At 39.5% G+C, this 17,604-nt stretch overlaps 1 protein-coding gene and 1 non-coding gene across 5 annotated transcripts in view; one reads left to right on the top strand and one right to left on the bottom strand.

Moving 5' to 3' along the window:
* Positions 1-17,369, top strand: part of PPP1R21 (protein phosphatase 1 regulatory subunit 21) — a 73,840-nt gene extending 56,471 nt beyond the window's left edge. For 3 of the 4 annotated variants that reach the window (XM_054474742.2, XM_063649389.1, XM_063649390.1), the window contains 6 exons: positions 975-1,217; positions 7,329-7,361; positions 9,477-9,593; positions 12,216-12,314; positions 13,536-13,664; positions 16,693-17,369. In XM_054474742.2, coding sequence (XP_054330717.1) covers positions 975-1,217; positions 7,329-7,361; positions 9,477-9,593; positions 12,216-12,314; positions 13,536-13,664; positions 16,693-16,722 — 651 coding nt within the window. In that variant the 3' untranslated portion in view covers positions 16,723-17,369. The remainder of the gene's footprint in view (positions 1-974; positions 1,218-7,328; positions 7,362-9,476; positions 9,594-12,215; positions 12,315-13,535; positions 13,665-16,692) is intronic. The other variant, XM_054474743.2, reaches the window with a different exon arrangement.
* On the bottom strand, positions 4,418-4,519 carry LOC129030932 (U6 spliceosomal RNA). Its single transcript, XR_008500827.1, has one exon. It is a non-coding gene; the product is annotated as a U6 spliceosomal RNA (small nuclear RNA).
* Positions 17,370-17,604: the final 235 nt, after the last annotated feature.

Raw genomic sequence — 17,604 nt, 5'->3', positions numbered from 1 at the left:
TGGCTTTTTGTGTTCAGCACAGTATATGGTATTAGGTTGGTGCAAAAGTAATTGTGGTTGTTGATATTACTTTTAAATAAATGGCAAAACTACAATTACTTTTGCACCAACCTATAGTTCTTTTTTTTTTTGGAGACGGAGTCTCACTCTGTCGCCCAAGCTGGAGTGCAGTGGCGTGATCTTGGCTTACTGCAAACTCCGCCTCCTGGGTTCACACCATTCTCCTGCCTCAGCCACCCGAGTAGCTGGGACTACAGGCGCCCGTCACCACGCCTGGCTAATTTTTTTTATTTTTAGTAGAGATGGGGTTTCACTGTGTTAGCCAGGATGGTCTCCATCTCCTGACCTTGTGATCGGCCCGCCTTGGCCTCCCAAAGTGCTGGGATTACAGGCGTGAGCCACCGCACCCGGCCTGCACCAACCTATAGTTCTAATTGTTTACAAACATGCCCATTTTTGTATCCTCTGCTTTTTATATTTTAATTAAGTGGATGGTTTAAGTTGCTGTGCTTTGATAATTAGTGACATTGCATACCTTTTAATTTGTTTATAGTCTTGTTCAAGTCTTTTGTTGTTGGGTTTTTTTTTCTTTTTTCTTTTTTTTTCTTTGCCTTTTTCTCTATTGAGTTGTCTATCTTACTGGTTTGCAAGAATTCCTTGTATGTTCTAGTTATTGGATCTCTGTTGGATAAATGCTTTACAGATTCTAATTCAATTCTGAGTTTTCTTTTCACTCTTGATGTTTTTCAATGAGTAGAGTTTTTTTTTTATCTCACTATAGTTTAATTTCTCGATTTATGGTTGTGCTTTTTGTATCATGTCTAATAAATCTCTTCCTATTCTAGGGTCAAGCTTTGTTATTATATTTTTACCTCTGTGGGGTAGTTTTGGTTTACATTCTGTAAAATAGTTTTTTGGCCACTAAGGTTTATCTGTTTTAGTCTCTAAGATACAACACCCTGTTACTTTTCAAGGTTCAACAGAGTTTGGAAAAGATTTCTAAACTGGAGCAGGAAAAAGAACATTGGATGTTGGAAGCACAATTAGCCAAAATCAAGCTAGAGAAAGAAAACCAGCGAATTGCAGATAAGCTGAAGAATACAGGTAGTGCCCAGCTGGTTGGGCTGGCCCAGGAAAATGCTGCCGTGTCAAATGCTGCTGGCCAGGATGAAGCCACAGCTAAGGCTGTGTTGGAGCCCATTCAGAGCACCAGTGTAGTAAGTGTCTTCTTGGTTGTTCTTGGTTTTCTTTTTTAAATGCTAATTGGTGAGGATCTAATGTTCAACATTAACCGTTGTCTTAGTTCATTCAGGCTGCTATATCAAAATACCATAAACTGAGCATCTTGTAAATCACAGAAATTTATTTCTCACAGTTCTTGAGGCTGGGAAGTTCAGGATTAAGGTGCTGGGAGATTGACTGTCTGGTTAGGGTCTGTTTCCTGGTTCATAGACAGCAGCATTTTCATGGTGTTCTCACATGGCAGAAAGGTCAGATGAGCTCTCTGGGGTCTCTTTTGTAAGGGTATTAATCCTATTAGGTTATTTCCCAGAAGCCCTACCTCCTAATACCATCACCTTGGGGGTTAGAGTTTCAACATAGGATATTGGGGGTGGGGGGGGACACAAACATGCAGGCCATAGTAACCATCTTAATTACACATCAGTTCATAACAGGAGTGATCCGTGTACTCTAGAAAAAAGCTGGTTAGTAAGCAGGATATCTCCTTCAAAAAGTAGCCGTTAAATTCCCTGTGATTTTACATGAGACTTCCTCATGGTGAGGACTATGTTCCTGGAAAAGATATAGTAAGTTAAATTTAAGATGATTCTGTTTTTCCATAAAAACATTTGTAATATGGGGTTATTATGTTTCTAACAAAGGACCAAATGCCTAATTCTTTAATAGAAATAACAGGAAGCCAAGAGTGGTGGCTCATGCCTGTAACCCCAACACTTTGGGAAGCCGAGGTGGGTGAATCACTTGAACCCAGGATTTTGAGACCAGCCTGGGCAATATAGGGAGACCCTGTTTCTACCAAAAGTAAAATAAAACAAAAACAAGTAATAATAAAAAAGAAATAACCACAAATACAATTTTTACCCAATTTTCCATGATATATTCCTAGAGAGTATAAAGCTTTATAATATACACATACTGTAGAAACCTATCAGGTTCTTTTTCATGAGGCAGATTGTTGGCACATTATCTTGCAACTTTGTATTTCTTGCCTTATTGATAATTACAGTGATTAAGAAAGTGAAAAACGTTTCTATTGCTGTTACAGAATTTAAAGTTACTTTAAAAATGTTTTCTAATTACACTATTCTGTTCACTGTAAAAAATTAGGAAAATCTAGAAAAAGAAATCAGGAAGGAAAAACCCTTATAATCAAAGGAGACTTTTAGGTGTATTTTTTTTAACAAACATTTTTTTTTACAAGCTTGAGGAGCTTGAAAGCCATGGTGCTTCTTGAAGACCCTGTCCTAAGGTGTGTGCTTTTCTGCTGACTTTACTCCTGAAGCTCACTGATGCTATTGAAGAGCAAGTCATGGTTCTTCCACCTGATTCAGAGCATACCTGCTAGTTAAATATACAAACTAGATTTTATCTTTAGACCTTACTGCATCTAAACAGAGTCAGAACCTCAGATGATTGTGAATTTTCCTAGGTATGGTAATGATATTATTATTTAGGAGAATATCTTTACTTTTTAGAGATGGATTTCAGTGTACTTAGAGTAAGGTATCAAAATGTCTGCAACTTACGCTCACATGTGTACAAAAAAATATATCCGCACAGATCAGTAAAGCAAAAAGGGCGTGCTAACAATGATTAAATCTAGATACTAGATATACAGATGTTTACTATACTTTTTACCCCCAACTTTTCTGCATGTTTGACATTTTTCATAATAAAATATAGAAGAGAAAAAAGAATTATTGTTTGTTCTGGGAGGTATGGGGGGAAAAAAACCCAAGAATTAAAATTTTTAGAAAAGCAAAAAATAGAAAATAATAACAATTTAAAAATAAAAATAAAACCGGAAAACAACAACAAGAATTAAAATTTTTAGAAAAGCAATAAATAAATAAAAACTTCCTAGTTTGGGCTGGGTGCGGTGGCTCATGCCTGTAATCCTAGCACTTTGGAAGGCCGAGGCGGGCGGATTGCCTGAGCTCAGGAGTTCGAAACCTGGGCAACAAGGTGAAACGCCGTCTCTACTAAAATACAAAAGAAATTAGCCAGGCGTGGCAGCCTGCGCCTGTAGTCCCAGCTACTCAGGAGGCTGAGGCAGGAGAATTGCTTGAACCTGGGAGGCGGAGGTTGCAGTGAGCCGAGATCATACCACTGCACTCTGGCCTGGGCAACAGAGCGAGACTCCGTCTCTACAAAAAAAAACAAAAAAACAAAAAGAAAACCTTCCTAGTTTGTTGACCATGAATGTTCGTGACCAGTGGTCATGGTGACCTTGAATGGTCGCCACGCTCACAGGACAATCCTGTAGTGTTCACCAAAGGCAAGTCTTTGTTCCAGCTACAAGTCCTGCATGTTGCCTCTGATAGGACAAGATGACTGTTTTTACCTCCATATCAGTGGTTTAGCATTTAGCTACGGTGTACAAATGAGGTAATGAGAGGGACATTCAACAAACAAAAGAATTCCAACATCCATCCAAATAGCATTTAAGAACTGCCCCCACTCCCTTGCCTTTAGATTTTTCCTTCAGTGTCTGTCTCAAATGATGGGGTCAGACTGTTCATTATGTCTGATTTCTTCTCCCCAGCTCCATTGCCTGTATCCATTCCTTCCTTCTTCTTAGAGTTGGTGGTGGCCAGACTAGACCTCCCTAGACCAGGGAGGGTGCTGCTGACAATGACATTGTAATTATAGAAATCGTGTGCCTGACACAGGTCTAAGGACTTTCCAAAGTATTAGTCAGTCAGTCAGTCCTCACACAGGATTGTAGGTACTGTCATAATTCCATTTTATAGTTGAGGAAACCAAGGACCAAAGAGAAATAACTCACATGAAGTCACACACTTGATAAGTGATGGAATGTCTCATCCCAAGCCCTGCCCTCTTAACCAAGATGGCCTTGTGTCTGATCCATGTCAGAAAACAGATTAGCCAACATAAACTCATTTGTTAGCCAGGTGTGGTAGCCCACGCCTGTTGTCCCAGCTACTCCGGAGGCTGAAGCAGGAGGATTTTTGAGCCCAGGAGTCTGAGGCTGCAGCGAGCTATTATTTTGCCACTGTACTCCAGCCTGGACAACAGAGTGAGGCCTTGACTCTTGAAAAAAAAAAAAAAACAAAAATAAAAATCAAATAAACTCATTTGCTTACTGCTTGCCTTACTGAGGTGCTAGAATTGGTAACACTGGCATATTTTTTTTATAAATTAATAAAAATTTTAAAATGTGGAATGCTTCATGAATTTTCTGTCATCTTTGAGCAGGCACCATCCTAATTTCTGTATCGTTCCAATTTTAGTACATGTGCTGCTGAAGAAGCACAATGCTGGTATATTTGAGTTGTTAATGTCAATTACTGAAAGTTTTGGATTATCTTTTTATTTGAACATTTTCAATGGAAAACCCTATTCTTACATATGTAAGTGAAAAAAATTTCTAGGGAGGGACATGAAAAATCTTTAGTACTGAATACTATTGGGCCATGAGTGATAATGACCTTAGTTGGGTTTGATGACTTTAGAAGTTGCTATTTAAATCAACTAGTTAGTGTAGGGGTGGAAAGGACCTGATACCTTTCCTCTCCATCATGAAGGTCACAGCCAGCACTCCTATAACAAAAGACAGGTTACCTACTAACAGCAGATTTCTGCCAAAAATAACCTGGAGTCTTGCCTTGCACACAGTGCACAATAGAAATAAAAAGAGATGGAGTTTTCTGCTTTCCTTGATGTTTCTACTTTTCAGCCTTTCTTTTTACCCCCATGCCCTTTAAGTGACCTTAAGGGAACTAATTGTGTGGCTGTGTATGTGTGTGTGTCTTTGTGTCTTTTCTGTCTTCTTCCTCTTGGGTGTTGGGAGCAAGTATGTGCCCATTTCAGTGTTAATTGATTAACAAAGGAAGCTCATCCTACAGGGAAATTACTTTGGTTCAGACACTTTGAGGCAGAAAAAGTAACCTCAGATAGAAACTTTTTTCTTTTTTCTTTTTTTGAGATGGAGTCTCGCTCAGTGGCCCGGGTTCACGCCATTCTCCTGCCTCAGGCTCCCACGTAGCTGGGACTACAGGTGCCTGCCACCACGCCCAGCTAATTTTTTGTATTTTTAGTAGAGGCGGGTTTTCACTGTGTTAGCCAGGATGGTCTCGATCTCCTGACCTTGTGATCCGCCCACCTCGGCCTCCCAAAGTGCTGGGATTGCAGGTGTGAGCCGCTGCACCCGGCCTAGAAACTTATTTCTAACTCTGTAACATTTCAAGAGTTAAATGCTTGTTATTTTTAGCAAGATACCTAGTATTATAATTTGAATATTCAGCCACCTATTATATATTATAAAAAAAGATAGCAATAGCCTTAAAGTAAAAGCACAGAACAATACACATTTCTGTTTTTTGCCAGAATGGAAAAGCATTGCTTAAACTAATAGAATTTTTAAACATTTATTTTAAGTATAAAAATGACATTATCCTGAATAATCAAGCCACCAATGTTATCATTTTTTTCTACTAAATTTCATACATAGTTGAGACTGTACTACATAAAATTTCAAATCTTTTAGCATAATGTTAAAACATAAACATCCTGTTATAAGAAACTCAGTAGAAACTTACTGATTTCGTAGTATTCCATATCTATTATACCTTAGTTTACCTACGATTAGACATTGGTTATAACTTTTGCTATTTTAAATAATGTCTCATTTTTATGTATAAGGTTATTTCTGCATGTTAAATGATTACCTCAGGATGTATTCTCAGAGTTGGAATTACTACTTCAGAAGGCATGAATATTTTCAAATTCCTTGATCTTTATTACCAAATTATTTTTTAAAAGGACTGTATCGGTTTATACTATTGTTAGTATCATATGAGTAAATGTTAAAGTAATCTGTGTTAAAAGCTTTCCTTGCATTGCTGGGCTCGGTGGCTCACGCCTGTAATCCCAGCACTTTGGGAGGCCGAGGTGGGTGGATCACGAGGTCAGGAGTTCGAAACCAGCCTGGCTAACGTGGTGAAACCCCATCTCTACTAAAGATTAAAAAAAAAAAAAAAAAATTAGCTGGGTGTGGTGTGGTGGTGGGCACCTGTAATCCCATCTACTCAGGAGGCTGAGGCAAGAGAATTGCTTGAACCCAGGAGGTGGAGGTTGCAGTGAGCCGAGATGGCACCATTGCACTCCAGCCATGGCAACAGGGCGAGACTCTGTCTCAAAAACAAACAAACAAAAAAACTGTTCATTGAGTGTAATATCTTATTTACAGAACCCATTGACACTGAGTTTCCAGTAGTTTCCTTGTCATTGTGCCCAAGCACATGCCCCTCCACCTTGAACAATAACCAGAATTCAGAAATCATGACCATCTGTTTTTGAAATCTTAAACTGTAGAAACAAACTTTTAAAAAATCTAGCAGCAGCCAGGCATGGTGACTCATGCCTGTAATCTCAGCTACTCAGGAGGCTGGAGATGGAGGAGCTCTTGAGCCCAGGAATTTGACGCACAGTAAGCTATGATTGCACCAATGTAATGCAGCCTGGGTGACAGAAGGAGACCTTGTGTCTAAAAAAAAATTAGAAAGAAAAAAATCTAGCAGCATTTTAATGTGTTTAAAATTACATTTTTGTTTTCATTAATTTAAATCTGAAATTTATGCTTACTCATGTCATAATAACGTTATATCAAAAGTATATTTATTTCTTCTTTTGAGCTTTCAACTAGAGTGTTTATTATTTGTATTTTCTGTTTGGAATGTTTAATTATTATGGTCACCATAAAACCGTCTTTACCCCTTCTTGGCTACTGCTTTGGGAATAGGTGTAGAAATGGCAAGTTGTGGTTAAAAGCTGATCTTCTCCTCTCTCCTAGATGATTTGTTGGGTTTCAGTGAGAATGGCTAATCAGCATTTTGATAGAAGATTTGGTGATGATCATTATTGGTTACTGCCTCATGGCAGAAATAGTAAATGCACTTACCTGTCTTCATGTCCTTGTAGTAGAAGACAGTCCAAGGATGATCTTCTAGTTCTGTACCCTCAATGCTCTGTGAATGGAGAGGAGAAAATATTACAAGTGTTTGATCTATTGTGCTTGAAATGTACACATTCTGTTCTAAAAGATTTTTCCCCTTATGTTCTAGATTGGGACTTTAACCAGGACATCTGACAGTGAGGTAACATGTGCTTGTCATCATGTTGTTTGTTAGCAAATATCTGGCAGCATGTTTGTTGACAAAGTCCTGCAAAAGCCATCTTTGTCTAATTGTTGTTGTTTTTTCCTGACACTTCTAGCAAATGTGGAGCCAGTGTTTTCCACCTTCATGTATGGATCCATGTAGTTTTTCTCTGGTTCTGTTTTGATGGTCACCAACAAATTATAGCCTGTTTTTGTAATTGCCTTGTTGAGTGACTTGCCATGGAGATTTGACAAGGTGTGGCTCCTGCTTGGGCCTTCATTCGCTGGCATACTACATGAGGCTGAGAGCCATGTTAGTCCTCGCAGTGGGCAGCCAGGAAAGCAGGGCTTAGCAAGGGCTATCTAGGGCCTTGACCAAGTACAGTGTACTTGGTAGCTGTTTCTTGCCCCAAAGCAAGTGAACCCAGGTCAGATTTGGCCTGTCAGATAGGTTTGCACTTTTGAATTTTGAAATATTCTAAGATGTAACTTTATTTATTTATTTATTTATTTATTTAGAGACAGAGTCTCATTATATCGCCCATACTGAAATGCAGTGGCATGATCTCAGCTCACTGCAACCTCTGCCTCCGGGTTCAAGTGATTCTCGTGCCTGAGCCTCGCAGGTAGCTGGGACTTCAGGCGCATGTCACCACACCCAGCTAATTTTTGTACTTTTAGTAGAGACAGGGTTTTGCCATGTTGGCCAGGCTGCTCTCAAACTCCTGAGTTCAGGTGATCCATCTGCCTCGACCTCCCAAAGTGTTGGGATTACAGGCGTGAGCCACTGTGCCTGGCCACTTTAAGATGTAACTTTATAAATAAACACTGAAGTCATCCAACTTACCACTCAGTATGGCAAACTGGTTAATACAGTTCAAGTAAGCTGGTAGATTCTTTGATTTCTGTATTTATTCTTGTAGTATAGATAATCATGAACTTCTGCGTGTATTTTTAAACTAAACAGGGTGTCATTGTTTGAGTAACTAGTAGAAATACCAGTCTGAGACAAAGGCCACAAACTGTTCAATATAGAAATAGTTTAATTTATTAGTATGTTGGGCAGGTGTGGTGGCTCACGCCTTGTAATCCCAGCACTTTGGGAGGCCAAGGCAGGTGGATCACAAGGTCAGGAGATCGAGACCATCCTCCCTAATACGGTGAAACCGCGTCTCTACTAAAAAATACAAAAAATTAGCTGGGCGTGGTGGCGGGCACCTGTGGTCCCAGCTATGCAGGAGGCTGAGGCAGGAGAATGGCGTGAACCCGGGAGGTGGAGTTTGCAGTGAGCCAAGACTGCGCCACTGCACTCCAGCCTGGGCGACAGAGCGAGACTCCCTCTCAAAAAAAAAAAAATTTATTAGTATGTTTAAAAGCATTAGAGTTGTCTTAAGATAATTTCGGAGAAAACAGGAATGTTTGGATTTTAGTGGTTGCAATAAATATGCCCCTTTCCCCTGCCCTCTTCCAATTAGAGGAAGGCATAGGAGTCAGAGAGATGGACATTTTGAAAGTCAGGTTTGTGTTTGGCCGGGCATGGTGGCCCAGCACTTTGGGAGGCCAAGGCAGGAGGATCACGAGGTCAAGAGATCAAGATCATCCTGGCCAACATAATGAAACCCCGTCTCTACTAAAAATACAAAAATTAGCCAGGCGTGGTGGCACGCACCTGTAATCCCAGCTACTCGGGAGGCTGAGGCAGGAGAATTGCCTGAACCCGGGAGGCGGAGGTTGCAGTGAGCCGAGATCATGCCACTGCACTCCAGCCTGGCGACGGAGTGAGACTGCGTCTCAAAAAAAAAAAAAAGGAAGTCAGATTTGTGGCTAATAAAACTGGATGGAGGGGCATGGTTCCAGTGGGCTTCCCATTACTTCAGTTCTGTTCTCTTGAAGCCATAACTTCATTCTGAAATAGAAAGATGCTAAATAAAAGAAATTTGGAATATACACTTCCCTGCTATGTCTGAAGTTTCTTTGAGGGGTAGGAAAACAGTGATTCCTCATCAAAGTTCAAGTGAAAATGTACAAAATGTTGTCTTTTTTTTTTTTTTTTTCTAGAAATGCTTCATCTCACTGGCACTTGTTTATTTATGTGTATTTGTGTTCTATTTAGGTTCCAGATGTGGAATCTCGTGAAGACTTAATTAAAAATCACTACATGGCAAGGATAGTGGAACTTACGTCTCAGTTGCAGCTGGCTGACAGTAAGTCGGTGCATTTTTATGCTGAGGTGAGTGTAGATTTAATTAGATTGGTGGTTTTTTTCCTAACCCCTGCAGGAATTAGGACACTGTCCTGTTTTCCTGCTGTTCACTGTAAGAGAGAAGTCAGTGTCCCAAGTAGCTGGGACTACGGGTGCATACCACCATGCCCAGCTAATTTTTTGTATTTTTAGTAGAGACGGGGTTTCACCATGTTAGCCAGAATGGTCTCGATCTTCTGACCTCATGATCCACTGGCCTCAGCCTCCCAAAGTGCTGGGATTACAGGCATTAGCCACCTCACCCGGCCTGGAGTTCATAATGACTAGTCTGTATACCAACTAAAAATCTTTATTTCAATAAATATAAGACTGATAAGACTGATTTGAGTGAGGCTCTGCCTTTTTTTTTTTTTTTTTGAGATGGAGTCTTGCTGTGTTGCCCAGGCTAGAGTGCAGTGGCACGATCTTGGCTCACTACAACCTCCGCCTCCTGGGTTCAAGCGATTCTCCCGCCCCAGCCTCCTGAGTAGCTGGGATTACAGGCACCTGCCATCATGCCTGGCTAATTTTTGTATTTTTGTAGAGACGGGGTTTCACCATGTTGGCCAGGCTGGTCTTGAACTCCTGACCTCAGGTGATCTGCCTCAGCCTCCCAAAGTGCTGGGATTACAGGCATGAGCCACCACCCCCGGCCACAACTCTGCCTTAAAAAAAAAAAAAAAAAAAAAAAAAAAGTTATTGCACTATGCAATATCATCTGTAAAATTATACACAATTCATAGAATTAAGGGGGGAAATGAAGATAGAAAGTAGAGATACCAAGGAGTAGGAAACAAATGGTAAGGTAGAATGGATGCTGCTCAACATAAAAGAATGCCTTCAAGGTCTCTGACTTGAAACTTTATATTAAAAAGTCAGTTATGGATGTCAGATAGATAATTATAATGCTTAAAGTTGTCAAAGAAATTGAAAAAGGAAAGATAAACCCTTTATTGAGACCTGACTTTTTGATTTTCTCTTATACTAGAGTTGAAGAAGTTGATAGGCCAGTTGCTAAAAGTGAAGAGGGGCTTTGCATGTTTTTCCTGCTAAAATAAATCTTGTGCTTAGCTCAATGTTATTCACAAGCAGCCATCGAATACATGTTTGATAAGCTGATCAGTAGTGACAGCTTGCTGGAATGCAGGAAAGGGGGAGGACAGCAAACTGAATGACTAGCAGTGGAAATGCTGAATCACTAAGCCGGCATTCCAGCAGGCATGGATCCTCATTGTTTGGTTCTGAGTTAGTGTCTCAGACTTGATTGTCCTTTTCACAAGGACCTGTGCCTTGCATGCCTATCTTCCTCTTTGTCAGGTTCATTGCTGAGCACAGAGTAGATGTTTGGTTAATAGGAGGCGGTTGATTTGGTTGGCTGAACTGCCCTAAAATTTTGTGAGAAATGAAATGAGTAGCTGAGGAATTTTTTTTAGGCTGTTTTATTTCCAAGAGATTTGGTTACTTTAGTAAATATCTTCTGTGCAATTGCGATTCAAGAATTTTTAAATTGTCTTATTTTTTCCTTATTGGTAAACGGGAAGTGGTGACCTCCCCCCCACATGACTTTACTGCTCTGAGCGCCTTATGTTGACGTAGCATTTGCATGTGTCTCAACAGATCCTCCTTGTCAGTAACCTTATCAGAAAGTTTAGTGAGCCTTTTAATCTCATACCCTCTTTGAACAATACTGTGAAATAGGATTTTTCTTTTATCATTTTGATCTACACACTCTCTGGATAGAGTAGGATTGGTAGAACCCCTAAAGAGAGCAGCCTGGAATTTTTGCAATCTCGTGCTCATTTTTTCCCTTGTAAGTAGCACGAAATCTGTAGGGTAGGATGGTAAAGCTTTTATTGCTCCTATAATGTGGTCTCTAGTGAAGGACTTAAAACACAAGAAAAGTACCTTAGGATCCATAGTGCATGGTCAGAAGCTCCTGATAACTTTTCTAATAATCACTTTTCTTTTTATCTAGTATGAATATAAATGAATCCTAGATGAATGTAGAAAGTTCTTATGTAAAGAATGGGCGCTGTGGCTCACAGCTGTAATCCCAGCACTTTGGGAGGCTGAGGTGGGCAGATCACTTGAGGTCAGGGGTTTGAGGCCAGCCTGGACAACATAGTGAAACCCGTCTCTACTAAAAATATAAAACTGGGTGTGGTGGTGCATGCCTGTAATCCCAGCTACTCGGGAAGCTGAGGCAGGAGGATCACATGAACCTGGGAGGTGGAGGTTGCAGTGAGCCAAGATCATGCCGCCGCACCCCAGCCTGGGCAACAGAGCAAGACTCCGTCTCAAAAAAAGAAAAAAAAGAAAGTTCTTATGTATTATATATAACCACTGGTCATCAGGCTAGAGCGAAGAAAAAAAACATTGATCTTAAGTTGGTAGACTTTTTTCCCCTTACTGAAATGACAAAACTGGGGGGCCACTTCTTTCTTACGTGTACTCTAATGTGTGATACAATGCCTATAGGTATTCAACAGATTGTTTGTGGAATGAATGAGTAACTTTGGCTTTGAGAAGTGTTTTTAACAACCTTTCCCGAAGCAAATTTGGTTTTAGAAAATGCTCCCTCTAGTAATGGAATGTTTTCTGATTTTACAGTGCCGAGCACTCTCTAAAAGACTGGCCTTGGCTGAAAAGTCTAAGGAAGCATTGACAGAAGAAATGAAACTTGCCAGTCAGAACATCAGCAGACTTCAGGTGAGTTAAGTGTTACCTAAACGGTTTTAATGTTTTTTCATTGAAAGTTCTTTGGTAGCAAAGCAGCATTTCTTTTCCAAAGGCATTTGATCTCTAGATATGCTTTTTAAGATAACCACTGTATTTCTGATTCATTTAAAAATAACATCTTACTTATGTTAGGCAAAAAGTAGTTGTATTGTTTCTCTGACTTGATTCTAATTTTAAATCATTTTATAGTCGGCATTTGCTTAAATAATACTTACCCAGAATCTTTCTTTCCCCTTCCTTGTACATACCCATCATGGTGAGCTGTAGGCTTGTTCTGTACATATTACTCTATTCCTTTTCTTTCCTGTTTCATAAAACGGATCTAAATTGAAAGGTGGGGCTATAACATATTCCTTCTTACTCACTGTCTGGTTTTAAATCTGTTTTCAGAAAGCCTCTACTAATAAAAACATGATGCCAGGCAAGGAAAAAACACAGCACTGCAGCAACACCCACTTCCTCTTTGCCTTAGATTCGTTTATCAGATTAATTAGGCACACAGGATTAGATTTTAGGCAGCAGAAGAGAGCATGAGAAATGGGAAGAGAGATGAAGGGTGCTTCTTTCAGGGATGGTGCTGCCGGGAGGGCTGCAGGCCGTTGAGGCGTAGGATGGAGGCAATGTGTCGTAGGCCTCACCTATGGCTCAGCAAAACCTGAGGGAATTTGGAAAAATAATGAGGCCATATGGCTTTTCTTATAATTTTATACCTGGCATAGAAAGAAACTCTTAAATTTTTGCAAAGAAATTATGAACCTATTTTGAAGGCCGAGAAAAACTTGTTCCCATTTCTTTTAACTTTGTTCTCTTGTTAGGCCTGTGCCTTAACCTGCATGTTAATTGATCACATAGACCATCTTGATAGGTTGCTTTTACAATTAAAAGAATTAAAAAAAAAATTGATGTAAATAGTTGTACATGTTTGGGGGGGATGTGGTATTTTGATTATTTTGATACCTTTGTACAGTGTGTAATGATCAAATCAGGGTAATTTGGATGTCCACCACCTCAAACATTTATCTTTGTGTTGGGAACATAACAATTCTTCTTTTGTAGCTACTTTGAAATATACAGTAAATTATTGGGACACTATAATTTCCCTACTCCACATTTTTCTTTTGTGAATTAAAAAAGCTTCAGAGTGGTATGACTCATGGGATGTTGATTTTTCTCTTTTTCTTTGCTATTTAGGATGAGCTGACAACTACCAAGAGGAGTTATGAGGATCAGTTAAGTATGATGAGTGACCACCTGTGCAGCATGAATGAGACATTATCTAAACAGAGAGAAGAGATTGACACGCTAAAGATGTCCAGTAAGGTATGTGAGGTGAGGTGAGGTAGTCTCTCTGTAATATAATATTTGATGTGAGGTATTTTATTGTTATGCATTTCAGGAGCAAGAGGACATAAGATTTAAAGTGTTTGTAAGGGCCAGGTGCAGTGGCTCAAGCCTGTAATCCCAGCACTTTGGGAGGCTGAGGTGGGAGGATCCCTTGAGGCCAGGAGTTCGAGAGCAGAGTGGGCAATATAGTGATACTTCATCTCTACAAAAAAAAATGAAAAAATAAGCCAAGCATGAGGGGCTGCACCTATAGTCCCAGCTAGTTGGGAGGCTGAGGTGGGAAGATTGAACCTAGGAGTTTGAGCTTACAGCAAGCTATGATTGTGCCACGGCACTCCAGCCTGTGCAACAGAGTGAGACTCTGTCTCTAAAAAAGAAAAAAAAAAGTATCTATAAATAATTTTCCTTAATATCATTTGTCTTTTTTCCCAAAAGTATTAAGTGTCTTTGGCTGAATTAAAAGCTGAGAAAGTCTGGCCTCTAAGGCTTTAATACTGTATCAGCTGCTTTTTGGCATTTTTGGCATTTCTCCTACTGTTGCAGAAAAGTTAGGGGGACTCACAGAGGGCTTTAGGAAAGGGATTGCTCTTTATGTAAGACCTAAAATGGTACTGTTGAAGAGTAAACTTTAGAAAATTTATTCTCATAAATATTAATATAACCTTGGAATGTCTTACCCTTTTAACTAGATTTCCTTTCCCATAATCCTTCTGCTTGCCCAGACTGAGATAGTAGATGTTGGGCAATATGTTTAGGCTGAAATGCATATCCACATACCATGTCTTTATTACTGTAACAATGTATATACAGTTTTGCCATGAAAGGTGAACTTTAGGAGGCCAGGGGCTCACTTAGTTGGCATCATCTCATGTGCTTAGCCCATTTTCGTAACTCAGTATTATACCACCATCAGCTGGGATTTACCAGCTCCAGCCTGCACTCTTTGAGATCTGCTGCTGCCCCTTTGTGATTCAGCAGGCATTTATTGAGTTCCTGCTGTGTACACTGGGGAGAAATAGAGATGAAGAAACTATGACTTTATTTTAGCATCTGCTATTGGTGTAAGGACACGATTCTGTTCATTTAGGGTCTTCTTGGAAAATATATCATGTTAATGCATTGGAATCTGCATTATATGATTTTGTTTATCAACATAGTTTCGTGATATTCATTGATTGCTTGCTGCTTTGGAGGCTGTCTCTGATGCTTTTCTGGGCTGTTTCTGTGATTATTGTAATCACCCAATATGGTTCTGATTATGGTTCTCCAGTTACTTGTGGTTCAGGAAACTTGAGCTCAGGGGTAAGGGAGTTGGCGGTGGGGGGCTGGTCCTTTTAAGGAAAGCCTCCCTTAACCTTTTGGTTTCTTGTTATTCTGTATTCTAGCAGAGCGATATCTAATTCCCAAGTTATATTCTTAGTAGTGGTAGAAAACACACACATTGAAGAGGTCGCGTTTTGGGTTTTCTCATGGTATGTATAATTTGTTTTAGTGTAGTAGTATGAGAAAGCCTGTTTTAGCACCTAAAATTTGAAAAGAAGTAGCAATAATTTTTGAAAACTTTTCAATCTCTGGAACTTCAGAAGTATTTGGTTTTGAATTGAGAAGGGTACGTGTTGAGTACAGCAAAGCTCATCGTCCTGAAGGTAATTGGATTGCAGCTACTTCAGAAGTTAGGGAATTTTCAAGTTTCCTCTGACTTTTTTTTTTTTCTTTGCTGGAGTCTTGCTCTGTCACCCAGGCTGGAGTGCAGTGGTGAGATCTTGGCTCACTGCAACCTCCACCTCCCAGCTTCAAGAGATTTTCCCACATCAGCCTACCTAGTAGCTGGGACTACAGGCATGCACCACCATGCCCGGCTAATTTTTTTTTTGTATTTTTGCAACAGGGTTTCACCATGTTGCTCAGGCTGGTCTCAAACTCCCGGGCCCAAGTTATCAGCTGGCTGCAGCTTCCCAAAGTGCTGGGATTACAGGCGTGGACCACAGCACACAGCATCTTAGAGCTTGTTGATCTTTTCCTTAAAATACCAGCCATTAATAAAACTCTAAGAGACCCTTCTTCAATTTGAATTTATGTCATTAACCTGTCTTTGATCATTCTGTAATCCTGTATTTTGCTTTTCCTCCATTAGTAATTTACATTGCTATAGCATCATCTTATGGCTGACATTGTCTCCATTGGATACAAAGTAAACATCCTCAACCATTTGTTTGCTATAATCTTGCTCTTAGTGTTTATATTCTGCAAGCATTTCTTCCATGAAGAAAATGTATTTATGTCTAAGAGTTAAATACAGGAATTTAATTAAAATGTATTCCCAAGAAGGGAGCCTCTCCAGAAAGAAGAAAAATTATACAAAGCTAGAAAATCCAAATCTCCATATTTGAGGAAATGGAATAAGTTATCTTCCCTCTAATTTGTTCTCAGCCAGTATCCAAGCTGACTTTTGACAGATAATCAGTGCTGTTTGGGTGTTAGTTAGCACATATTCAGAGTTATATTACCTATTAAGACCTGTAAAAGAAAAGGTGTTTATTTAAACAATGATGAGACATGTTCATTTATTTTTTTTTTGAGACGGAATCTTGCTCTGTCACCCAGGCTGGAGTGCAGTGGCGCCTCGGCCTCCCAAAATGCTGGGATTTAGGCTAACATTTTTTTATTCAGCTTCTTGAAATCTTAGACTTTCTTGTCTTTGGAACAAAATGAATGTTTGTAGTTTTGATAAATCCAAGATAGTAGCTTTCTTTTCTTTCTTTATTTCCTGTCCTCAGCCCCGAGAGGGATAGGGTCTGTGGAAGCAGAGAGGAGAGAGAGTATAACAAACTGCTTTGTGATTATTGAATAAAAGTTAACAGTGCAAGGTTATCAGCTATTCTCTCTTTTGGAAGCTAAAGTGTTCCAAAGTGAAATATGGCTTTCAGACAGCTTGGTTTATAAACTACGTGAGTTATTTTTTTTTATGTTTATGTTCTTATTGTTGATATTTTTCTTTGCACAGGGGAATTCTAAAAAGAACAAGAGTCGATAGTTTTGAAATAGCTGGTTGGCGACTGTTCTTTCCAGACCTGCTTCTGCTGCACAGAGCTGCAGGGCTGAGACCACGTCCATGCTGGCTGCCTTCAGGAAGCTAAAGTATTGCTGGACCTAGTAAACTAGTCAGTGTTGGAAATGGCCTTGAAATATTTAAAACATATTTGTAACCAGTGAGGCAAATACAGAAGTTGATGTCGGCAGTAAATGGAAAACAATACATATATCATGGATATTGTAGGTTTCCTTATGCTGTTTTTACTGTGCACTTTTTAAAATTACGTTTTAATTTCAGTACGTAAGAACAACAAATATTTTGTATACTTTCAAACTCAATTATATGGTAATCGATTTGGTATCCATGGAATAGATATATGTTTCTGGAAAAAAATGCTTAAATTGTCAAACTCATTACTTCTTACTATAGTTGAAGACATTCTCCAGATTCTTTTTAAAAGATTTGTTCATATTTCTCTCTCTCTCTCTCTCTCTCTCTCTCTCTCTCTCCTTTCTCTCTGAGGGGGAGGGAGCCCTGCAAACTTCAGATCCTGTGGGTTTAGTATCATTATCTTCAGCTCTTTGATACCCTGTGTTACAGTAATAGCTAAAGGAAGTTCATGTCAATAAATTCATACTTATATCACACTTTCAGTCTCTCTATGAAAATTTGATAAAGGAAACTGAACCCTATTAAAGTCGGCTTTTACAAAACATATCAAATGCCAACTGACTTAGGTGTAATCCTCGGATTCCTCAAATTGGAATAATTCTACAGTTAATCCTTTAGTAAGGCTCTTGAGTTTTGCCTTGAAAGCTACTTTAAACCACACTTCAAGCAAAGAGCCTGAGCCCTTTAAGGCTCCCCTTGGCTGATAGCGTA

Source organism: Pongo pygmaeus, chromosome 12 (genome assembly GCF_028885625.2).
Source record: "Pongo pygmaeus isolate AG05252 chromosome 12, NHGRI_mPonPyg2-v2.0_pri, whole genome shotgun sequence".
In the NCBI taxonomy this organism is placed as follows: Eukaryota; Metazoa; Chordata; class Mammalia; order Primates; family Hominidae; genus Pongo; species Pongo pygmaeus.
This window is presented reverse-complemented; position numbering and strand designations above follow the sequence as displayed.